General features: G+C 46.8%; 1 protein-coding gene across 1 annotated transcript in view; it reads left to right on the top strand.

Moving 5' to 3' along the window:
• The window catches only part of LOC135054793 (dentin sialophosphoprotein-like), a 69,877-nt gene that overhangs the window by 14,109 nt on the left and 30,032 nt on the right, over positions 1–25,736 (top strand). The window contains exons 3-6 of the mRNA XM_063958129.1: positions 9,228–9,380; positions 13,756–13,878; positions 16,788–16,898; positions 17,035–17,151. Of these exons, the coding sequence (XP_063814199.1) occupies positions 9,228–9,380; positions 13,756–13,878; positions 16,788–16,898; positions 17,035–17,151 (504 nt within the window). The remainder of the gene's footprint in view (positions 1–9,227; positions 9,381–13,755; positions 13,879–16,787; positions 16,899–17,034; positions 17,152–25,736) is intronic.

Below are 25,736 nucleotides of genomic sequence, written 5' to 3' on the forward strand. Positions count from 1 at the left end.
ACTGTTACAAGCTGTGGTTGCAGCTTGTTTCTGTTTTCGTGTCTGTTAGACCAATGTGTCAGTTTTTTTTTTTTTTTTTTTTTTTGTATCCCTTGTTCTGGATAGTCTGAATTTTGGGGTCTTTTGACCCCTCCTCAAGGGGGGGGTACTGTTATGAGCCACGGCTGTGGCTCATTCCTGTTTTGCAGTTTTGTTCTGTATTTCATGTTATACTTTTGTTTATGTTCCCCGTGGGTGTCATGGGGTGCTCGGAGCTCACCCTTAAGGAGGGGATACTGTTATGAACCACAGGTAGTGGTTCATTCCTATTTTATGTTTATTTAGTTGTCTTGCATGCCAGGATTTCCCATTGCTCTGTTTTGGATTACTCTTGTCTGCTGCCGCTGGTGAGTCTGTGCAATTGCAGCTTGTTCCCATGTGTTCAGCCTCATCTGGCTGCTGATTGCATCTTGTCAGCTTAGTCGTGCAGCAGGCCAGCTGCTAGAGATAATTAATTAGGCCTCTCTGATATATGCTGGCTCACGGCAGTTAGCAGATGCTGATGATATTCCTTGGTTTGCAGTCTGCTTTAAGTTTGAGCTGGTTCTTGTCAGTCCCTGTGTGGATTCCTGTGTCAGTCCCTGTGTGGATTCCTGTGTCAGTCCCTGTGTCTGATCCCGTGTCCTACCCTGAGTTCCAGTGGATTCTGCCTGTCCTCCAGTTCTGAAAGTCGGTGTCGGCAGCTTCCTGTTTGCCTGTATCTGTTGCAGAGAGTGTTTCCAGTCCTGCTCTATTCGGTTGTTCCTGTCCTCAGAGATCCTGTACTCGGAAGTTACCATCTGTTCCTGGAGTCTGACCGAGCACCTTTAACATCTGGTGGTGTTCGTGAGTCGCGGCGCAGCCGTGTGTTGCGGCTTGTCCGCTTCTGTTTATTATTTTGTTTAATTGTGTTCTGGAGCTTTGCGGAGGATTCCGCTTCCACAGATCCACTCTGGTGTCCGGCGGTGCCGGATAGGAGTGTCGGATCAGTGGATCCTTGGTTGTCCTTTTTCCTGGCGGCTAGTCCGCACATACCTTTTGATTTAGTTAGTTAGCTTGTAACCCCTGGCCTGGTTGCTTAGTCAGAGGGCCCCTTGTTATCACCCTGTCTCGGACTTCCCCTTGTCTCCCATTAAGACCTGCGGGGGCATCGGGGTTGGGCAGACATAATCCGCCCTTCGAACGCGGCTGCCATGGGCTCAAGCAACCATAGTCTCGCAGGGGATTTCTGATAACACGGGCGAGACAACGGAGTTAGGGCGCCAGGGGTTACTAGGCTATCCAGCTCCCACAACCAGCTTATTTTCCTGTACTCAGATCCCTGCCATAAGATCTCCTCCGGTCTGGAGTACAGGAATCATAACATTGTCTTTCTATGTGACTGTCTGTTCTTTTGCCCCATTGGTTTTGGGGTTACCCTGGTTAAGGGCCCATAACCCTCAATTTAACTGGGTCTCTGGGGAGATTCTTAGTTGGGGTAGTGATTGTTTCAGGAGTTGCTTGAGCCTTCCAGTCAGGCTCTCGCAGCTAAGTTTGCCAGGATTGCCAGGATGTTATGCAGATTTTGCGGATGTGTTCTCCAAAAAAGTTGCGGAGGTACTACCTCCCCATCGCCCCTATGACTGTGCCATTGATTTGTTGCCGGATGCTAAGCTTCCCAAGAGCAGGTTGTACTCCCTGTCACGTCCTGAGACTCAGGCTATGGCAGAGTACATTCAGGAGAACTTGGCTAAGGGATTTATCAGACCCTCACAGTCCCCAGTTGGGTCGGGGTTCTTCTTCGTGGGTAAAAAGGACGGTTCGTTGCGACCCTGCATCGACTTCAGGGAATTGAACCGTATCACGATTAAAAACTCGTACCCACTGCCTCTCATTTCGGTTTTGTTTGACCAGCTTCGTACTGCCACCATTTTTTCTAAGATTGACCTACGCGGTGCTTACAATCTAATCCGAATAAGAGAGGGGGATGAATGGAAGACTGCCTTTAATACCCACTCAGGGCATTATGAATATTTGGTGATGCCTTTTGGGCTCTCTAACGCCCCGGCAGTCTTCCAGGAATTCATGAACGATGTGCTCAGGGAATATTTGGATAGATTTTTAGTTGTTTATCTAGATGACATCCTAATCTTCTCCCATTCCCTGGAGGAACATCGGAAGCATGTACGCTTAGTCCTCCAGAAACTCAGAGACCACCAGCTTGGGGCGAAGCTGGAGAAGTGCGAATTTGAAGTCCAGCAAATCGCATTTCTAGGGTATATTATCTCCTCAGAAGGTTTCCAAATGGAGGGTTCTAAGGTACAGGCAGTCCTGGATTGGGTGCAGCCCACTAGTTTGAAGGCGCTTCAGCGTTTTCTGGGCTTTGCGAATTTTTATAGACGGTTCATCGCTGGATTTTCGTCTATAGTGGCCCACTTGGTGGCACTCACTAAGAAAGGGGCGGATGTTGCTCACTGGTCTTGTGAGGCCAAGGCGGCCTTTGCCCATCTCAAAAGGGCATTTGTCTCGGCCAAGGTGCTGCGACACCCAGATCCAGAGCGTCCTTTTGTGGTAGAAGTGGATGCCTCTGAGATAGGTATTGGGGCAGTGCTCTCTCAGATGGGTCTGATAATCGCCTTCATCCCTGTGCTTACTTTTCCCGTAAATTTTCGTCTGCCGAGATGAATTATGATGTGGGTAACCGGGAATTGTTGGCTATAAAGGATGCACTCGGGGAGTGGAGACACTGGCTTGAGGGGGCTAAGTTTGTGGTCTCAATTCTCACCTACCATAAGAATCTGGCATATTTAGAGTCAGCGAAGCGGCTCAATGCCAGGCAAGCACGATGGGCTTTGTTTTTTGCTTGCTTTAATTTTTTGATAACATATCGCCCTGGGTCAAAAAACATCAAGGCTGATGCGCTCTCGCTGAATTTTGCTCCAGTCCAAGAGACCACCGAGGAGCCATTGCCCATTGTGTCCCCATCATGTATTAAAGTGGGCATTACCCAGGACCTCTTGTCATTAGTCCTTAGAGCACAGGAGCAGGCTCCTCCAGACCTTCCGGTAGGTCTCTTGTTTGTGCCTCCTAGGTTAAGACAGCGAGTGTTCCTGGAATTCCATGCCAAGAGGTCGGCAGGGCATCCGGGTATTGCCAGAACTCGGGAGTTGCTGTCTAGGGCGGTGTGGTGGCCCTCGGTGGCTAGGGATGTGGATCAGTGGGTTCGGGCATGTGACGTTTGTGCCCGAAATAAAACTCCTAGAGGGGTTCCTGTCGGTCCATTACATCCACTCTCTATTCCATCTAAGCCATGGACCCACATTTCCATGGATTTTGTGGTGGACTTGCCCAAATCCTCGGGGATGACAGCCATTTGGGTTGTCGTTGACAGGTTTTCGAAGATGGCGCATTTCGTTCCACTGGTTGGGTTGCCATCGGCCAGACGCCTGTCTGAGTTATTTATGCAGCATGTTGTGCGCCTCCACGGGTTGCCACTTGATGTGGTCTCTGACCGTGGATCCCAGTTTGTGGCCAAATTCTGGAGGGCATTTTGTTCTGATCTCCAGATTTCTGTGAGCTTGTCGTCAGGCTACCATCCACAGTCTAATGGGCAGACTGAGAGGGTGAACCAGTCCTTGGAGCAGTTCCTCAGGTGTTATGTCTCCAAGTGTCATACTGACTGGGTTGCTCATCTGTCCATGGCGGAGTTTGCCTATAACAACGCGGCTCACTCTGCTACAGGGATCTCTCCCTTCCTTTGTGTGTATGGGCATCATCCTAAGGCCAATTCTTTTGACCCCCTGGATTCCACGCCTGGTGGTTCCTCTGTGGTTTCGGCCCTTAGGGGTATTTGGAGGAAAGTTAAGAAAGCCCTTGTGTCTGTGTCATTAGTGACCAAAAGGGTTTTTGATAAGCGGAGAAGACCCTGCAGCTTTAAATTAGGAGACTTCGTCTGTTTGTCCACCAAGAATTTGAAGTTGAGACAGCCATCTCATAAGTTAGGCCCCCGGTTCATCGGCCCTTATAAGATCACCAGGGTTATCAATCCGGTGGCATTTCAGTTAGATCTGATCCGTTCATTGGGTATCAATAAAACATTTCATTGTTCCCTTTTAAAACTGGCGGTTAGTAATCCTTCTTCCAGTGGAAGACCTTCTCCTCTTCTGATACGGGGTCAGAGGGAGTTTGTGGTTGAAAGGATTCTTGACTCCAAGATGGTACGGGGTCGGCTGTAATTTTTGGTGCACTGGAAGGGGTATGGCACGGAGGAGCGGTCGTGGGTGCGCGGTTGTGATCTTCATGCCCCCAGACTGATACGCTCTTTCTTCTCGCAGTTCCCCGATAAACCCGGTGGTAGGGGTTCTTTGACCCCTCGTCAGAGGGGGGGTACTGTTAGGATCTCCTGTTCTGTACTGCCACATCGCCATGTCAACCGGGAGGCAAGTGTTAGCGAAGTAACCTGAGCGCAGCTGATACTCCGGTCCGGGTTTTTACTGTGTAGTGGTTACAGGCTCTGTGCACGGCAGGGAATCCGGCGCTGGTTTTGTGCTCACAGTCTGTGAGGTCTGAGTGGGGCGTGGACAGCACCTGCTATATAAACCATCCTCTCAGGCTAGGCAAGTGCTGCTGAATCTTTGTTTGTTAGTCAGTTCCAGAGAGTTAGCTAGTATTGTGTGACTTTGTATTTACTTGTTGCTTACTGCGAATAGGCCTTGGGATTCGGTACTTCATTCTGCCAATCCGGACCTAGCAGTAAGACTGGAGTCAGTTGTTTAACCTGCTGGGGTTCTTTTGCTATTCTGTGAACCCAGCAGGTTTGCGGCTGTACTCTCAGACCTGCTTGCTTAATCCTCCCTCACTGTGCAGGGCGTCCAGGTGTCAGTTTAGTGGCAGTAAGCTGAACCTGTGCCCTGCAAGTGGGGGTTAGGATTGTGGATACTCTCCTTGTGTCTATATTTCTATCTCTGACCAAGGAGTTTATTCCCACACCCGTTGGTAACCCTTTGGGGTTTTTCCTGTTGCTCTTAGCAACATCATTTTGGGTGCTCCACATGTTAAATCACTACATCTCGCTTCATTGTCCGCTCTATTCCATCTGAGCATTCCTGACACTAGGGAGACACCCAATTCCTGAGCCTTTGGGCTTCCCCGTTCATTTTGTATTTATTAGTTATTCCATCACCTCCTGTGTATGTTGTGTTATACTGTCTGTGAGTTCGTTTTGCCTCGCATCCCTCTCTGTTCATACACCGGTATACTCCTGTTAGCACTGGTGTGCGTAACATAGTGCTGATCCAGTCGGACAATGTAACAGCAGTAGCATACATAAACCGTCAAGGCAGAACGAAAAGCAGAGCGGCAAAGGCAGAAGCCACAAGGATTTTCTGCTGGGCGGAAAAGCATACAAGTGCTCTGTCAGCGATCTTCATTCCAGGAGTGGACAACTGGGAAGCAGACTTCCTCAGCAGGCACGATCTCCATCCAAGAGAGTGGGGCCTCCACCAAGAAGTCTTCGCAGAGGTGACAAGTCGTTGGGGAGTTCCTCAAGTAGACATGATGGCATCTCGTCTCAACAAGAAACTTCAGAGATATTGTTCCAGGTCAAGGGACCCTCAAGCAATTGCAGTGGATGCACTGGTGACACCGTGGGTGTTTCAGTCGGTGTATGTATTCCCTCAACTTCCTCTCATTCCAAAGGTTCTAAAGATCATAATAAAAACAAAGATCCGGGCGATCCTCATTGTCCCAGACTGGCTAAGGAGGGCTTGGTATCCAGATCTTCAGGAATTACTCATAGGAGAACCCTGGCCTCTTCCTCTGCGCGAGGACCTGTTACAACAGGGGCCGTGCGTGTATCAGGACTTACCGCGGCTACGTTTGACGGCATGGCGGTTGAGCACAAAATCCTAGCCCGTAAGGGTATTCCCAGTGAAGTCATTCCCACACTTATTCAGGCCAGAAAAGGGGTAACGTCTACGGTATTTTCACTGTATTTGGAGAAAATATGTTTCTTGGTGTGAATCCAAGGGGGCTCCTATGGAAGAGTTTCGGCTAGGACGTTTTCTACATTTTCTACAAGCAGGTGTGAATGCGGGCGTAAAGTTGGGCTCAATTAAGGTACAGATTTCGGCCTTATCGGTTTTCTTTCAGAAACAATTGGCCTCCCTTCCAGAAGTTCAGACTTTCGTGAAAGGCGTGTTGCACACCCAACCTCCGTTTGTGCCTCCAGTGGCACCATGGGATCTTAATGTGGTGTTGCAGTTCCTTCAATCACATTGGTTTGAACCTTTACGGACGGTGGAGATGAAATTCCTCACTTGGAAAGTGGTCATCCTGTTGGCCTTGGCATCTGCAAGGCGGGTGTCTGAGTTAGCGGCCTTGTCTCACAAGAGCCCTTATTTGATCTTCCATGAAGATAGAGCTGAATTGAGGAAACGTCAACAATTTCTACCGAAGGTGGTTTCCTCTTTCCACATGAACCAACCTATTGTGGTGCCTGTGGCTACTGACGCCTTCGCTGAGTCAAAATCTCTGGATGTGGTCAGAGCTTTGAAGATTTATGTCGCCAGAACGGCTCAGATTAGGAAAACAGAGGCTCTGTTTGTCCTGTATGCTCCCAACAAGGTTGGGTGTCCTGCTTCCAAGCAGATCATTGCACGCTGGATCTGTAACACGATTCAGCATACTCATTCCACGGCTGGATTGCCGTTGCCAGAATCGGTGAAGGCCCATTCTACTAGAAAGGTGGGCTCATCCTGGGCGGCTGCCCGGGGGGTCTCGGCATTGCAACTTTGCCGAGCAGCTACTTGGTCTGGGTCAAAAACATTTGCAAAGTTCTACAAGTTTTACACCTTGGCCGATGAAGACCTTAAGTTTGGTCAATCGGTGTTGCAGAGTCATCCGCACTCTCCCGCCCGTTCTAGAGCTTTGGTATAACCCCATGGTTCTATGATGACCCCAGCATCCTCTAGGACGTATGAGAAAATAGGATTTTAATACCTACCAGTAAATCCTTTTCTCTTAGTCCGTAGAGGATGCTGGGCGCCCGTCCCAGTGCGTACTGTATCTGCAGTTATTAGTTGTGGTTACACACATGTTGTGTTACGGTTTTGATCAGCCTGTTGCTGAAATTGTTCATGCCGTTGGCTTGTGTTCTGTTGAATGCCACGTTCTGCGGCATGCTTGAGGTGCGAGCTGGTATGAATCTCACCTTAGTTTAACAATAAATCCTTTCCTTTAAATGTCCGTCTCCCTGGGCACAGTTCCTATAACTGGAGTCTGGAGGAGGGGCATAGAGGGAGGAACCAGTTCACACCCTTTCAAAGTCTTAAAGTGCCCATGTCTCCTGCGGATCCCGTCTATACCCCATGGTTCTATGATGACCCCAGCATCCTATACGGACTAAGAGAAAAGGATTTACCGACAGGTATTAAAATCCTATTTTTTCTTGATTCTTTGCACTAAATTGCTGGAGTCCTATGGGGTAAATTTACTAAGATGGGAGTTCTATTTAAGATGAGATATTGCCCATAGCAGCCAATCACATTCCAGGTATTATCTTCTAGAAGGTGCTAGATAAATGAGACTTAGAATCTGATTGGCTGCTATGGGCAATAAATAGAACTCTCATCTTAGTAAATTTACCCCCTAGTGTCATTTCATCTGTCAGAGGAATAATGCATAATTCTTATACTTTTGAGGTCCTAGAAATCTCTGCCTTAAGTCATTATTACATATTGGGCAGTAAATTCTAAGAAGATGAGGGCTTATGTGCAGCGCCCGTCCTACGCACGCGCCCATCCTGCACATGCACCCGCATTTTCTGTGGGGGGCCGCAGAAACTGCGATCTCAGGCAGAGGCGGCCGCGGGGTGGGGGTGGGCAACGCTCCTTTTCCAGGGAGGAGACGGAGCATTGTGGGGGGCGGTTCGGCGTGAACGGGGAGAGAGGTGGCCAAATGGGGGGGTGTCGGGGGCATGATCACGGCGGCTGCTTGACGACACAGGCAGCTGCCGCGATCAAGAACATGGCGGTCAGACTCCTGCGGGCGTAGCTAAGCTGCGCCGGCAGGAAGCTTCCTCAGTTTCTGCTAACAAGCAGAAATTGCGATGCGTTTGCAATTTCTGCTTGTTCAACCGGGGGAGGTGGCGGTCAGTATGCTGGGCGGCCTTGCCCAGCGATGGGCGGCCCCCAGCATGCGCTCCGAAGGATTGCAAATTCTGCTAATTAGCAGAATTTGCAATCCTTACTGGATTAGGCCCATTATTCAGTTAATCTATGTCTGCCAACACTATGGGGGAGATGTATTAAGCCGGGAGACGTGATAAAGCAGTGATAAGTGGAAGGTGATAACGCACCAGCCAATCATTACGGGTTTAAAAAATGACAGGAGCTGATTGGGTGGTGCGTTATCACCTTCAACTTATCACTTCTTTATCACTGCTTTATCACTTCTCCAGGCGTAATACATCTGCCCCATTGTGCTATAGTGATTGCCTATATTTCATTGTGAGGCTTTAGTAATCTCCACCTTATCACCCTGATCAGAGTGGCAGATTTCCCCCTAGGCTAGTGAGGCATGTGCCTAAAGGCAATGCTTGCTTGGGGGTGGCAATGCAGGACCCCCGCATCAGAGTCCTGGTGGGTTGCTGGACTGATGGGGACGCCCGGAGGCATTTTGTTTTAGTTTTTTTGGGTTTCTGTCAATATAACTTAATTTTTTATTTTGCAACCAGCAGGAAGTGGGGTGTCGCAGGCACTGAGTTATGGTGCAAGAGGTAGAGGGTGAGGTTAGGACTCCCTGCAACGGGACCAACACCATTATAAACAGGCAGAGCTGGCAGTGATATGAGGTTGGGGTGGTGGGGGAGGGGCATTGTGTGTGTGTTCAGGGTATGGCCAATAATGTTGTGCCTAGTGGCAGCCTAACGCCTACATCCGCCCATTACTTATTACATTCAACTCGGTGTGTACCACCACATACCAGGTTACAGGCATATATACTGTACTGTAGGTGCCAAGTGGTTTATGCCTTTGACCTGCAATGAGTAAGTTCCCGTAAGTTGCTTACAGGGAATCAGGAGGGGATTCCGGAGTCAACCACTGTTGAACCCTGCTGGCATCTACAGCCTGGAGAGGGAACACAACACAGGTGGAGGAATCGCATATAGGAACATAAGTAAAGGTGCAATTACCCTAACAGTGAGGTTTGTTTCCCCCTCTCCCTACCAGGTGTAATGAGACACTCGACGGTGCAGGGGCTACATACAAGCTAAGTTTAATGCAAGGAAGACGTGAAGACTGCAATACTTTCATTCAGAATGGCTCACCAGGGAAAATATATATTTATATGAATTATTTTGGAGAGCTAAACAATGGCTACCCGTAAGTGAGATTGATTTTGTTTTATATGTAATATTGTGCTTTAACTTACAAGATAAGACATTTCAGCAAATACTGGGGCCCAGTGATTGATGTGGAAGGCTGTGTATTACTGATCCATATAATATAATATACATGAAACAGTTGGAATGTTTATACTTACCTAAACATTCCCACCATGGTGCCATAGAATGATTGACACCTTGGCAGAATTGCACTGTATGGATTGGTTGATTCATACACAGGGGTGGAGCCAGTGACTTCACAATGACTCATACGCCCTTCAGGCTCATTTTCATGACCTGTATCAGATTCCAATAGGACATATGATATGGGAGGATCATATGTGTGGTATGTGATAAGTTTACATAGAAGGCTTTGGAGAGGCTTTGGGGAGTTTTTAGGGTTTAGATTTGTTTTTTTGGTAATTTTCACCATCTCTATTTAAAAACTTACTATGGGTAAACTAGGTTCCCCCAATAGGCATTATAACCTGGTGATTCGTACTATCACCAGGCATTAACCACTACACTACAGGAACATCATGAAGTCCAGGGATGGGAGCATCTAGTTGTAGATACTTATACTAGGAAGGTGCTGGTGCAGGCCATATGGGATTCACAGGTCAGTATCTCAAATGAAAATGGTTAAAGTGATGGGAGGTAAAGCAAATGCTTGAGGGTAAAGAAGGTTCAATGTCTAGGCAGAGATATGAGCAAATGGCTATCAAAAGAATGGTCAGGGTTTCAGGTAAAGATCAGGGCACGTACCTAGCAATAGAATGCTCGGGTACAAGCCAGGGTCAGGGCAGGCAAATAGCAATATAATGGTCAGGTCCAAGAGGAGCTCAAGCTGGGCAGCTAATTATTAAACTATCAGGGTTCAGGCAAAGGTCAGATCAAAAGACTAACAGTAAAATTGTCAGGGTCCCAACAGTAGGCTTGTGGAAGAGCCATGAATAATGCAAGACCACTGAGCACAGTATACTGAGATTATCATTGGAAAGGTACAGCTTCCTGCACAAATGTAGGTGCAGTCGGACAAACAGTGCTCCATTACATGATCATTCATTGAAATCACCTGACAGGCCACCCAGAAACCTCCTTAGTTACCAAATGACCAGTTGAAGGAACAACACCAAGCAATGGAATGCCCCTGTGCCCACTGTTCCTGCCACCCTATATCTCCAGTTATGAAAGGGTTCTTTACGGTCAGAGCAGTGAAACTATAGTATGCTCTCCCAAAACAAATGGTATTGGCAGGCACTGTAGATAAATGTAAGATTGAACATTTTTGAACATAATATGTAGAGTACTGGCTTTGGTTATACCAAAAATGATGTTAATTTGGGGTATTGCTAAAATAATATCAGGCAGAAAAATGAATTACCCCTTTAATAAGGTATAGCAGACTCTGCCTGTAAGGGGGTTATACTATTTCTGGTAAATTAATTTAGATTAGGAAATTTATATTTCTGTATCTCAAAAGCAAGCATAACATATTATTTGCCATTCATAATTTGATACAACATAAGGTCATTAAGGAGTAAAATATATCTAGTTAATAAGATAAAGGGGGACTCCGCTATCGGATAATTCCACTGTCCGGGTGGATCTGTTTAGTCTGAATACTAATATACAAGAAGTGATCAGCTCAGTCTACGTATTGGATACAGTCTTCTCTTCATAGTAGATCTAGAGTCATATGAAATGGCAGTAACAAAACAATAAAATACATTAATGTAGGTTCAGCACCTTTATTTTTACATAGTTTTCTGTTGACCTTTTAATATGCTTTATTCTACGGAGTAGTAATATGAAGCCTTGTAGCATACATGCCGACATCCTGGCTTCTCTCTCCGGGAGAGAGCAGCCAGGTCGGCTCAGCAGGGGGGCGGGGTTATGACACGGATAGGCGGGGCGGAGGCAAAACAGGGGCGGGCGGAGGCGGAACAGGAGAGGGGTTATCGCAGCACTTCATTTAAGCCACGCCCCCTGCTATGTAATGCCGCGATTACCGGCATTATACAGCAGGGGGCGTTGCTACGATGACGCGATTCAGCAAGAATCGCGTCATCGACTGCCCGGACCGCCCACTTTACTCACTAAGTGGGCGGCCGGGCAGGGGGGCCCCTAAAAAATCGGGAGACTTGCCTGCTCTTCCGGGGGGGCGGGAGGGTCACCCGATTTTCGGGAGCCTCCCGCCCATTCCGGGAGAGTAGGCAAGTATGCCTTGTAGTAATCCTTGACTCCTCTCTCTCCTCCAAGCCGCACAATCAGTACCTTTTACAGTCCTGCCATTTCCCTCTCAAATATATTTCTAAGATCAGACCCTTTCTCACCATGGATGCTAATAAGACCCTCATCCACTCACTGGTCATCTCCAGATTGGACTACTGTAACCTACTCCTATCTGGTCTACTGCTCCCTTCCTCCTCCATTTACATCTCTGACCTTGGGGGTAATTCAGATCTAATGCTGCTGTGCTGTTTTCGCACAGCGGGCGATCAGATCTGAACTGCGCATACATATGCACCGCACTGCGCCGACGCGTCGCACGGCTGCAACGGGCATTGGAGCCCTGCGATGGAATGTTGCGAAGAATCTATTCGCATGGTCGTTCACAAGGAGATTGACAGGAAGAGGCCGTTTGTAGGGGGCAACTGACCATTTCCAGGGAGTGTCCGGAAATATGCAGGTGGGTCCAAGCGTTTTCAGGGAGGGTGTTTGATGTCAAATCCGGTCCAATCAGCCTGATGTGATCACACTGTAGGATTAAGTCTGTGATCACACTGTAGGATTAAGTCCTGGGCTGCGCAGAGACTGCACAAAATCAGTTTGTGCAGCTCTGCTACACATGCGATCGCACACTTGCACGGTGAAAATACACTCCCCCTGTAGGCGGCAACTATCTGATCGCAGGGCAGCAAAAATCGCTGCCTAGCGATCAGATCTGAATTACCACCCTTATCTCCCTTCACACTCCCACCCACCCTCTTCAAATGATTTTGCCCATGCTGCTCCCTACCTCTGGAATTCTCTACCTCTTCCCATCAGACTCTCCACCTCTCTACAAAACTTCATACGGGCTCTCAAGACCCATTTTTTCATCAGAGCCAGCCATCTCTCATCCTAACCCTCTGTCCCATGCTCACTGTGTACCCCATCTGTGTCACCCCATTCTGTCTGCCAATCCCCTTTAGAATGTAAGCTCTCTCGAGCAGGGCCCTCTTCCCTCATGTGCTTTTCCTTTTCTTACGTAGACCATCATCTACTCCATACTCCCTACAACAGCACCCAAACCCCTGGTTGCTGCCGCCTTGGTGCTTATTCATGTGTTGTTGTTTTTTTTTTTTTACTTTTCTTTTTATTGAAGCAATAAAAGTGAAGTACAACAAATATATGTGTATAATTGTAAATCCATTAAACACAAGAATAAAGTACATCAGAGAGTTCAATACAATATATGTAGAGAGAAGAAATCAAATATTGTAGATATTATACATATAATATATTATGTAGATGAAAGGTCAAAATAAGTATAGTAAATATATGTGCGGTAAGAGGAACCAGAGACCACGGAAATGCAATCAATCTTATCAAATAGTGATAGGAGGGTCCCGAAGGAAGACATGAGTTTCATACCATATGGTGTCACGAAAGCATTTAACAATGGTTTCTTTAGTGGATATAGGAAGAACCTCAATGAAACTCTCCCAAGTAACAAAATAACTTTCAGTACGGGTTTCTTTTTGGAGAGAAGCCTCTAACCAGTCCATGTGACAAATAAAAAATAGTTTATCTGTAAACATGTCTAAAGTTGGTGTCGAACTTTGTATCCACATATGTAGGATTGATTTACGGGCTGCAGATGATATTGCCAATAATAATTTCTTAACCGGTTTGGATACTCGAATGTTTGGTGGTAATAGACCAAATATTGCCCACTCCTATTCATGTGTTGTTAATGCTGATGTAGCTGTTTATATACTATGTACTTATCCTGTGTTGTCTTAGGCTCGTAGGGCGCTTGCCACATGTTCTATTCCCACTCTATGGGTGTCATGGTCACCCACAAGTGGGAATAGAGCCTGTGGGTCGGCATTCCATCGGCCGGCATTTTGAACGCTCAGGATTCCAGCGTCGGCATGGTGACTGCCGGGATCCAAGCAGCGGTCACATGACCACATCCCATTGTCTTGTATTGTAAGTCACTGTTTTCTTGTTCTGCTCATATGTACTTTGTTAGGCGCTGAGGAACCTTGTGGCGCTATATAAATAATAATAATAATAATAATAATAATAATAATAGCAGACTTTAGCACAGCAGTGCAGGTACTTGTATATTATACAATGCTAATGGTTTTATATGTCTCTAGGTCACAAGTTCAGGCTGACACGAAGACAGGGAAGAATAAGCAAAACTCGGCTAATTTGGAATACACCTATACACTGGATGTGAGCACAGGCATACTCACTGAGACCTCAGCCCCTATTGCACAGTGAGTATTGGAGATTATACATATCAAAGTGTAAAACTTAGATAGGCATTATAGCTATAATTGATTGGTAATTAGACACTAACGCTCCCCTCTCAGCAGCTGATTTAAAGGTGGACGCTGTGCAAGGTTATGTTACAGCCGCAGGAGGCTTCTTAAGTAAAAAGACGCAACTGATGTCTTCTCTAATAAGCTGCGACATCTGGGAACGCAGCATCGGATGAACTGCGTGACCATCGGACATGTGACTACTCAGGATGTCCGGACACATCACACTTGTGGGTCAGTGAAGCTGCGTCCCAAGGATGCTAGTGCAACCACTGTCTTCGGTGCGCCCAGAAAACGGGGACAGCGCACCCCCATTTTCTGGAATGCCAGCAGCATATCAATTATGCTGCATCCCTTCAGGCACTGCAAGTGACATGGCATCCCCAGATCTGCGTATATAATGTCTATAGCTTCCACCTCTAAATCAGCCCCAAAGACAATTATACCAAAACAGTGGCTTAAAGCTGGATATACACTGCCCGATTTGTCACGCAACCATGGTACCTACGTCCATTCTGCACTCCCATTGTGTAGTATGTACAGAATTTATCGTTTGATGAATTGCGTGGTTGCAACAGTCCATCTGGCGGGCTGCACATCAGGTGGGAAGATGATGAGGTGTAGTTGCATTAAACATGTAACGATACATCGCATTGTTGCATCGCTGGGTCTCCGGATCGATGAGGTGTGTACCCAATTGTACCTACTCTGTGCTGCTCAGCCACACTTAAGAGGTGCCCTGCCTCCTCCTCACATAACATAAACTAATGGGGCATGTGTGCGTTGCTTCAGCACCAGCTGATGGTGTATCAGGTGAGAGATTAAAAGGTGTTGTATGCGGAACCTTAGGCAGGAGGAGGTGAGCGATTGTGATGAAGCAAGATTGTAGGCTTGGGGGGAGGGAGAATGAAGGGGGGGAGGGATTGAAAAAGAGGGGTTATTATTACTATATAATGCTATACATTTATTTTCTTCATATATTTTTATTTAATTTTTTAAAGGATGTTGTCACATAGAAAGCATGTAGTAATCAAAACTCCCCTTTAGTACATCATTGAAAAGACTGAAAAAAGAACAAGTTAGGAAGCTGTCTGGGGACCATGATAGCACAGAACCAACATGAGGATAAAGCGAAGGGATAAGACAAGAGAACAGACTGTACCAGGTGAAAGAGAAGAGGAAGAGACATGGGGGCAGATGTACTAAGCCTTGAAAAGAGATAAATGTCACAGTGATAAAGAACCAGCCAATCAGCACCTAACTTTCATGTTATAGGCTGGGTTTGAAAATTGCCAATTAGTAGCTGATTGGCTGGTACTTTATCACTGTGAAATTTATCATTTTTCAAGGCTTAGTACATCTGGCCCATGGAAAGAGGGAATGTTAGAAGAGGAAAGGGCAGAGAGGAGCCTGCTGGAAACCGGTGTGAGATGTAGGGTCACATAGAGTGGTATATCAGTGTTGGAGTCAGGTGGTGACCTCGTAATGGAAGACCTGGGGAGCCCAGATGTTATGAAACCTGTTGTAGCATTCACAGAGTAAGTATACTAGTGCAGTCACCCTTATATTTCTGCATCCAGCACCAAAACCCAATAGAGGACAGACCTTTCAATTGGCCAGATGGATAGGGTCAACAGCTTTACCGGTGATAACAGCTTGGCCACCTTGGGTGAAACCCACTTGGCTGAAAACAATGTGCAAATGACCCGGGATAGCCTGGAGGCTAGAGTTTTAGCAAAAAATGTTTAACCTAGATTCGAAATCAGATTGGTCTATAGATATAGGCAGTGTAACATATTAATGACAATCTCCCCTTTGTCAGTGGCCTTATCAAACTTGCAGTTATAAAGAATCACATTAAATAGATTGCAGAGAATTGGGATGAAGTTTCCATAGAATAAGGCAATAAAGCCACCGGGGCTCCCAGCTGAGGAGGACTTAATGGATTTCATTGCTGACTCCAGTTATTCACGACAGTTCTGTTTATTCAGGTCTGGGAATCTGTTTGAGATCACTTGGGGGTCATACAATAAGGAACCATTAGAATCCTTGAGAGGTAAGGTCCTGTTTCTGGTGCACCTGGACCTGAGTTTTCAGTTCAAGTTGGTGTCTGCCTTGTCACCTTGTCCATAATAGTGCTGTATGAGTCACCTAAAGGTGCAGGTGGCCTTAGAGGAAAAAAGATAATTAAGTTGACTTCCAAAGACTTGGATCTGGTGAAGGAACTTACGTTTAGGGAAACGTTAACACTTCGTAGTCAGTTAAGCAATGCATTTTTCATGAGATTCAACATCTAGTCTTTTAGCTGTCTTTGTGGGGGCAGAAAGCTGGATGAAGGTACCCCAGGGTGTAGCTGATTAGTTGCGATGGGGCTGCTTGTCCACTCTTTTCACTGCTTGATACATCAATTCCCAGTGTTTCTTGAAGAAGTGTTTTAGGTAATATGGACTTGTTGACTTTTAAGATATTGGAGTGACATGCTAATGGGCAGAGTTGAGGCCACTATTGTTTAAGGAAATTAATTAAACAGCTATGGGAGACTGAACATCTGAGAGTTTCAGAAGAAATGAGGGAGCCTAATATTGTAGGGTACCAGCAGGGGAGGAAGAGTGGAGAGTGGAGGAGAACTAATGAGAGACAAGGAAGAGAGGGAGATGGAGAGAAAAGATGAGGGAAAGAAAGGAAAAAGAAAAAGAAAGGGAACAGTCAAGTATGTGCTGAAGGCCGGTAGGTGAGTGAAAGATACTGGTATTCGAGAGGTTCACAGCTCCAAGATCCTTAGTTAATTGGTGCAGGGACAGTATAATATAAATCAGTAGAAAAAATCTCCGCCGATGTGGTTAGATTTCTATATATGTCTCCAGGTCAGAAGATCTCTACGGCACGAAAACTGTAAATAAGGACACAAACACTGTTAATACGGATAACTCCTACATACTGAATGCGATCAGAGGAACCATTGCCCCACCTGCACAGTGAGTACTGGAGATTATACATATAAAGGTCTAAGACTGAGGAGAGAGAATGAAGGGTGGGGGCCAGAGAAGGAGAAGGAAAGAGGGGAGGGTCAAGTATTATAACTGTAATGTGACTGTGATCATGTATCTCTAGGTCAGATGGTCTTGATGACACGGAGACAGGAAATGAGGACACAGACGCAACTGATGTGGAAATTTCTTACCATGAATTGGATATGGAGTTAACACTGAAAGACAACACAGCCCAAGAGTGAGTACTGGAGATTATACATGTAAAAGTCTAAAACTTTGATAGGTATGGGCAACTGTTATATATTCACATGAGCAGTCTGGGGATAATCGCCCCGTTTCATGATAATCAGCCATTGCGTACAAACATGACTAAGGCCCGCAGTTCCCAGCCAGACAAATGAGGTGTCCTGCATGCTCACGTTATATAAACGCATGCGTATGTGTGTGATGAGTCAGGAGAGAGACCAGCAGGTGTTGTATGGGTGACCCTCGACTGGAACGTCTAAAACTGGTATAGGCACGGACAACCAGAGTCGTAAGTAGACATTTTGGAGCCCTGTGCAGAAAGACACAGCAGTCAGTGTCTCCTTACTGTATCCAATGGGAGTCTCGGGGGCGGCGGGCAGATACAGGAGATACACCTTGCTTGTGGGAAGTGGGTCCCTCCTCCACGGCCGGCGCCATCTTCCCAGTGAAATTTGGGATGATGGCGCATGTGCACTAGAGAGTAAAAACAGTGCCAGAGTCTTTGCTTTCAATGTGTGGGGGCCATCTTCCCGAAGATATCACTGGAAAGATGGTGCCGGCCTTAAGTATAGGTATACCCGGGAGGGGGGGGGACCAACGTACACTGGTAATAGATAATAAATATTGGTGTTTTAGGCACTAACACTCACAGACAATCAGAGCCGTAGCTAGAGTTTATGGTGCCCTGTGCCAATTTTTTCAATAGGGACATAAGGTGAATGACAGAATTGATTCCAGAGAAAGCCCATGCTATGATAGCCCCTTCCCACATTTTTATATATATATATATATATATATATATATATATATACAGTATATAAACACCACAATAATCATCCTATATTGCGCAGATTACTATATGATCTCCATAATAAGCGTATGTCCCAGAATGTTCTGTGCAGCTCTCCTCTTTATGGCCCTTCCAGCAGACACATCTATAAACTAACAACACAAAACAGAGGAGGCGCACAATGGTGAAGTACGTTTTAAAACCAAAGCTTTACTTCAAAGGATTAAAAATCACTCACATAGGTATTTGTGATATAACCAAATATCACAAACAGCGCATATTATAATAAGAACCTTTTGGTCCAAGCATATCCACCGGCACCACTGGTGTCCGCACCGCGTCTGTGAAACTCGCTTCTGAGTCCTTATGATGTCACCACGTCCCAGCGTCAGCTGGCCCCGCCCATATGCGTTTTGTCACCGGTAGACACCCACTGATGGCGGATATGCTAGGTCCTTTTATAATATGTGCTGTTTGTATATATATCTATATATGTTATACACACACATGTATAGACCACTGCAAGAAAATGTATTTGGACACAAATCCTCTTTAAACCACATGTATGCACTTAACTTGAGAGCTCGTTTGTTATTCAGTTACAATACCCTTTATTAAATAACACATTTCAATATACTGCCATACCCAGGATTCAAACCCATAACCTGTTGAACTCCAGTCAAGCACCCTACTCATTGAGCTATCTGATGAAGCTAGTTGCACTTTGTAAAAAAAATAAATCAGCATTGCAATTCAGAAGATCTATGTGCAGCCACACATCCAGTCCCTTGCAGCCACACACTACATAGATCTGCTCAGTTACAATGCTGATCATTTTTTTACAAAGTACTGTACATGGTAAGCTTCAAATATTTAAAATTCTCTAGCTTTCTGTGTAAGGGCAGATAGCTGAATGAGTGTCTGACTGCAATGCCACAGGTGATGGGTTAAAGTCTGATAATGTCAAATATTACCTTAAAACATGAAGCTATATACCAATACCGTGGAGCCGTTATGGCCGCTAGACCACGTGCACGTGCTACGCACTTTGTACGCTATTTGTGTACAGAGTCCCGCACGTGGTACGCATTACACACAGCGGGCGCACACACAGTGGATAACCTTTAAACCTTGCTAATAAAACACAGTGAGAATATACTTATACTTTAAACCTTAATAACTAAGTACCGAAAAGCAATTGAGTCACTAAGAAAAGCCTTTTGCAATAAACAGTGAAAACACAAGACCTGGTTTGTATTTAAAACCGCAGAAGTTCTAACACTGCCGTGGATTATTTAGAGAAAAAGGGGAAACACAATACAAGTTATACACTACAAACTAACAGGGAAATCTAAACAGAATAACAGAATACACATGAACAATAGCAAACGATCGCAAACAAGAGCGGACAGAATGAGAACACAATGAGAACAAATGGCGAACAAAATGGATAACAAAATGGCTACAGAGAATAATACATACGTGGGGATGATTCGCAAGCGCGTCCTGGATCCAGCCCTCAGCATTCAGAGAGAAAGCCTTCAGAGAGAGTGAGTGACTGGACAGGCAATGGTGGTCTTTATATACACAACGTATATTCACAATACAATGGTCCCTACAATCTCATTGTTCATTGGACACAGGAATGTGTCTCCACATTATAGCAAAGGTCATAGGTGGATTTGAACAGGTGGGCTGTGTCTTTCTCCAACTGCTCTGGTGGGAGGTATCCTCAGGATTCCCGCCGCATGTGTAATTTACAGCAAATACAATATATGTTCATAAATTACTTTCGCACATAACTATACGCAGGAGCGAGCGATCCTTTCCTAACTAGCATTGGAATGTTACTCATAAAATACCCTACAGCTGGATACTAAACACCACCTTTCAACCTTTGTCTGACCCTTCCTATCATACAAAAAGGAATCTCTCTGTCCAGGAACAGTTTAAACTAAACATACTTGCTGACATTGTCTAGGGGAATATTTACTACAATATACGCTATTTGGGTTAAATATGCTATGATCGAGTCGCACGCTAGACGTTTACAAACTCTACCGTAAATGCGCATACACCGCGCGTGATCGCCGGAGCGATCTTACGCAAATTGCGGATATGTGCACGCACGGCAGAGCGTGTGCACGTGCAGCGGGCATGTGCATGAGGGGTTAGTACAAGGCATATGTATCAGGATATTTTTCGACTTTGACAAGTCCCAGGTATGTCAGCATCTTGAAATATAATAAAGGACAGTGTGACTGAATTACAAAGAGCTGTAAGTTGAATGTTGTATAGGTATTAGGAAGGGGTGGGGGTAGGAGACAGGGGCGGTCAGGAGATGCTGGGCTTCAAAAAGGGGGGAAGCCACAGGTGAAAGTAATTAAAACAGATAATTGACGAACTCCTGGCCTGCTGCATCTGGGGTGCTGTCTGCCTGCCTGAGGCCCGGGACTGTTGGCTGTGAGTGCGGGGACCCGTGTGCTCTTGGAGCTCCCTGTTGCTGAGTGTGCGGCTGGTGGCCCCTGCTACCTGAGCACTGCACCACTCCTGTACAAGCTGACACCCACGAGGGCTCCCGCTGACTGAGGCCTTATACAGACACCTGAGAGCGAGGGGACCCGCGTACATCGCTGCTGGAGAGCCCCGCTGCCGACTGCTGGCATCTAAGATGAGGAGAAGCTATTCAGTGGCCCCTGCTTTAGACCCTGGGCCCCCTTCTTCACTCCCCACACTACCCACCAAGCTATTTCTATTGGACACATTAACACAGACATTGCCGGCATTTACTGTTTATGAAAGATAGCATGGCTATACTTCATCTCTCATCTATACACCTTGCTTAGAGGTTACGCCGCCCTAAGTCCATCCACTCTGGACAATTTCTGCAGTGTCTCTACCTACCCCTGGGTTTATCTCCAGCCCAGTCCCTCCACTACCAACTACAGACCGTGAATATATCATAAGTACAGCCCTGCAGCAGTTACTTTATACTTACTTCACCGGTTAAGCTTTGGAGCCTTATTTAATCTACTATACTGCTATCACTGCAGCCGCATTATAAAGCAGTCTGTCCGGTGACCAGGCATACTCTTTCTACATTAATCCCGACAGACCCTCATGCTCTACTGAGCACGCCTCAACCCTGCCCTCCAGTGGTCCTTTCTCTGGCCATCTTGCCTGTTCATTCACACCAACTATTCCAGCGTTTTGTTTAACCTTTTCTATTCTGACCAAACTGCCGGGGTGCAACCATGTCTAAATCCTCCACGAATGCCAGAGAGCTTGCTGGAATGGACATTTCCCAACACTTCACTAAAACTGACAAAAGTGACAAACCCTCTTAACTCTCGGGCCCTCCTTCACCTAGCTTATCCTCATCGGATAAGGATGACCCGTCTTCCTCACCCGCCCTATCGACCAAAGAAGATATCCTGGCCTTGAAATCGCTCATTATGGACTTTAAAGAATCACTGGAGTCCAAGTTGGACAGAGCGGTCACCTCAATCAGGTCGGACGTTTCCTCTTTGTTCTCTCGAACCTCCAAATTGGAATCCACACAAGACACTCTTCAAAAGGAACAAAACGAGACTATCAGAGATATCGACCATCTTATCCAAGACATATCGGAACTACGCGCCAAGAACGAAGATTTGGAAAATCGTGAAAGGAGAAATAATCTCAGAATACGTAATATCCCACAGTCTATTCCTCCAGCGGCCCTTGAGGCCTACCTGCATAAGCTCTTTTCTACCTTAGTGCCGAATCTAGGACTTCGGGAAATGCCCTTGGAAAGAGCTCACAGGGCCCTCAGACCCAGACCACGTGACAGTGCCCCGCCCCCCCCCAGAGATGTTATTATGCGCATCCTCAACTTCAAGGACAAAGAACTGGTTCTTCATCCGACCCGTGGCAAACCGTACATATTATTGGAAAATTCCAAGCTGCAGTTTTTCCAGTACCTGGCTCCCTCTACAATAATTAAAAGAAGAGAACTCAGGGATTTAATCTCCGCACTTCGTACGCGCGGGATCCGATATCGCTGGGGATTTCCTTTCAAGTTGATGGTCGATTACAATGGTAAAACGGTTGTTATCAAGGATCCAAGAGAGGGTGGGGACTTTTTGTCGCATTTGGAGGACTCTGACCCCCCATCCGGGGCAACTCCCGACCCCCGACCAGCCTAACCGCTCCCGATTCTGAGGTTATTTGTACTTTCTTCTCGTTGTCATGTTCTAGATACCACACAGATCGTTTGAACTGTTCCAGTCTGCTATTCTTGTTATTGTTGAATGCCTACCATATATTGTCTGCCCCCCCCCCCTTTTTATTTTGTTATTTTTTCTATCAGACTGTTTTCCTTGTTTTACGCATTATATTCTCTTGACTGTGTCCATCTTAATGGTATCACTTAGACAAGTCGCTGCAATTAGTTCATCCATATTTCTAAACAAGTTGTGTACTATTTTTCTCCCTATTCTGGTCCTAGATGTCTCGTTGCGGATGTCTTGGTCATTTTGATCTCACGGTACTTAATGTTGCACTGTCACTGTTATTGTACTGTTCTTTTATATGCTATATTTACGTATATAACCCAGGATGCCTCGATGAGACTTATGGTAACTTTCCTGTTAATCTTACTACAGTATTACTATTAATGCTACCAATGTTGGGCTCCTCCCACTAGATTGACATATGTCCAGTCGCTTTTGACACTATTGTTTTCTTACTCTCACAATTACTACTCTTTTCTACTCTGTGTCTTCTACCCCTTGGCCATTACCAATAAATTTGTATACATCACCACTGGAGGGACGCGTTCCCCCATTACCTTCTCCTACTCCACAAATTCGCATTATTGATCTTTAGGGGTGGTATTCATGTGACCGCCGGTCAGCTGACCGACAGTCACATGACCTCCTCCGTGAGCCCGACGGCTCACTATCCGAATGGTCGGCATGCCGACCAACAGGGACTATTTCCACTCGTGGGTGTCCATGACACCCATAGAGTGGAAATAGAACCCGTGGCGACCGCAGGTCGCCACCGAGTCCGCAGCGTGGCGAGTGCAGCGAGCCCGCAAGGGGCTTTCTGCACTCGCCCCTCCCCGCCGGGATCCCGGCGTCGGTATGCTGCCGGGATCCCGGCGTCGGTAAGGTGACCGGCGGTCAGGAGACCGCCGGTCACCAGTACTACACCCGATCTTTAGACATTAAGCCCGTTCCTCCACCATTTTCCTTCCTTAGAGGGAGTGCGGTTGACACCCAACACTCCCCCACCTTGGATCAGTTGATCCTAATTTCTGTGCCTGTTCCTCTTCGCTGGCCGTGAGGAACCCCTGCACAGACCCCTCCCCTTCCTAACACTCCCTCTCCGTACCTGTCTCCCTCTTTTCTTTTCTCTCCCCTCTGACGAGTCGGGGTCCTCTCCTCATTTCCTTTCCCCCGCCTCTTTAATTAATACTCACGATGCCCCTGGGAAGCACATAAAGCTGTTATAAAAGGACACATCATTAGCTACGCCTCACATAGAAACAGGGAACATAAAACGAGTTTTATGGTAAGAACTTACCTTTGTTAAAACTCTTTCTGCGAGGTACACTGGGCTCCACAAGGAATGGACAATGGGGTGTAGAGTAGGATCTTGATCCGAGGCACCAACAGGCTCAAAGCTTTGACTGTTCCCAGAATGCATAGCGCCGCCTCCTATATCACGCCGCCTCCCTGCACAGGATCTCAGTTTTTAGTTAACCAGTCCAATGCAGTAGCAGGAAAAGAGACGACAACGGTTAGTAGCCACAACACCGCATTCTCACGACAGGAGACGTGTCAGCGGCTAATGCCATACCAACCCAAAGAAGCTAAGTGCATCAGGGTGGGCGCCTTGTGGAGCCCAGTGTACCTCGCAGAAAGAGTTTTAACAAAGGTAAGTTCTTACCATAAAACTCGTTTTCTGCTGCGGGGTACACTGGGCTCCACAAGGAATGGACAATGGGGATGTCCTAAAGCAGTTCCTTATGGGAGGGGACGCACTGTAGCGGGCACAAGAACCCGGCGTCCAAAGGAAGCATCCTGGGAAGCGGCAGTATCGAAGGCATAGAATCTTATGAACGTATTCACGGAGGACCACGTAGCCGCCTTGCACAATTGTTCAAGGGTCGCACCACGTTGGGCCGCCCAAGAAGGTCCAACAGACCGAGTAGAATAGGCCTTAATGTGATCAGGAGCAGAGAGACCAGCCTTCACATAAGCATGTGCAATCACCATTCTAATCCATCTGGCCAGAGTTTGCTTGTGAGCAGGCCAGCCACGTTTGTGAAACCTAAACACAACAAAAAGAGAATCAGATTTCCTAATAGGAGCAGTTCTCTTCACATAGATACGGAGAGCCCGTACCACATCCAAAGACCGCTCTTTGGGAGACAGATCAGGAGAAACAAGTGCCGGAACTACAATCTCCTGGTTAAGGTGGAACGAAGAAACCACCTTAGGTAGATAGCCGGGACGAGTTCTAAGAACCGCCCGGTCACGGTGAAAAATCAGATATGGGGAGCTACAGGACAAAGCACCCAAATCCGACACACGTCTAGCTGAAGCAATAGCCAGCAGAAACACCACCTTAAGGGAAAGCCACTTAAGGTCAGCTGAACCAAGAGGTTCAAACGGAGACTTTTGCAACGCCTCCAAAACCACTGACAAGTCCCAAGGAGCCACAGGCGGGACATAGGGAGGTTGGATACGCAACACACCCTGAGTAAAGGTATACACATCAGGTAAGGTCGCAATTTTTCTCTGAAACCACACCGACAAGGCAGATATTTGAACCTTGAGGGAGGCCAGACGCAGGCCTAATTCCAGGCCCTGTTGAAGAAAGGCCAACAACTTGGCTATACTAAATTTGGAAGCGTCATAATCGTTAGATGCGCACCAAACAAAGTAAGAATGCCAGACCCTATAGTAAATCCGAGCCGAAGCCGGTTTCCGGGCCCGCAACATTGTTTGAATTACCGCCTCAGAAAACCCTTTAGCCCTTAAGACAGAAGCTTCAAGAGCCACGCCGTCAAAGACAGCCCGGGCTAGGTCCTGGTAGACACAGGGGCCCTGAACGAGGAGGTCTGGGCGTTGTGGAAGTAGAATTGGACGCTCTGACGATAGGTCTTGCAGGTCTGAGAACCAGTGCCGTCTGGGCCACGCTGGAGCTATGAGAAGCAGAATTCCTTTTTCTTGCTTGAACTTCCGAATTACCCTGGGCAGGAGTGACACCGGAGGGAACACGTACGGCAGCTGAAACCTCCACGGTACCGCCAGCGCATCCACGAATGCTGCTTGAGGATCCCTTGTCCTTGCTCCGAAGACCGGAACCTTGTGATTGTGTCGAGACGCCATCAGATCTACGACTGGAAGGCCCCACCTTTCCACTAGGAGTTGAAACATTTCTGGATGGAGGCCCCACTCGCCGGCATGTACGTCCTGACGACTGAGAAAGTCCGCTTCCCAATTCAGGACTCCCGGAATGAATATTGCCGAAATGGCCGGTAGATGGCGTTCTGCCCACTGTAGAATCCGTGAGACTTCCTCCATTGCTAGGCAGCTTCGAGTGCCGCCTTGATGATTTATGTAAGCCACTGTGGTGGCGTTGTCCGACTGTACTTGAACAGGACGGTTCTGAATTAAATGCTGGGCTAGGTTCAATGCATTGAAGACCGCCCGCAACTCCAGAATATTGATCGAGAGGAGGGACTCCTCCTTGGTCCACCGCCCCTGAAGGGAGTGTTGCTCCAGCACCGC

The sequence above is a fragment of the Pseudophryne corroboree genome, chromosome 3 (assembly GCF_028390025.1).
Source record: "Pseudophryne corroboree isolate aPseCor3 chromosome 3, aPseCor3.hap2, whole genome shotgun sequence".
Lineage (NCBI taxonomy): Eukaryota > Metazoa > Chordata > Amphibia > Anura > Myobatrachidae > Pseudophryne > Pseudophryne corroboree.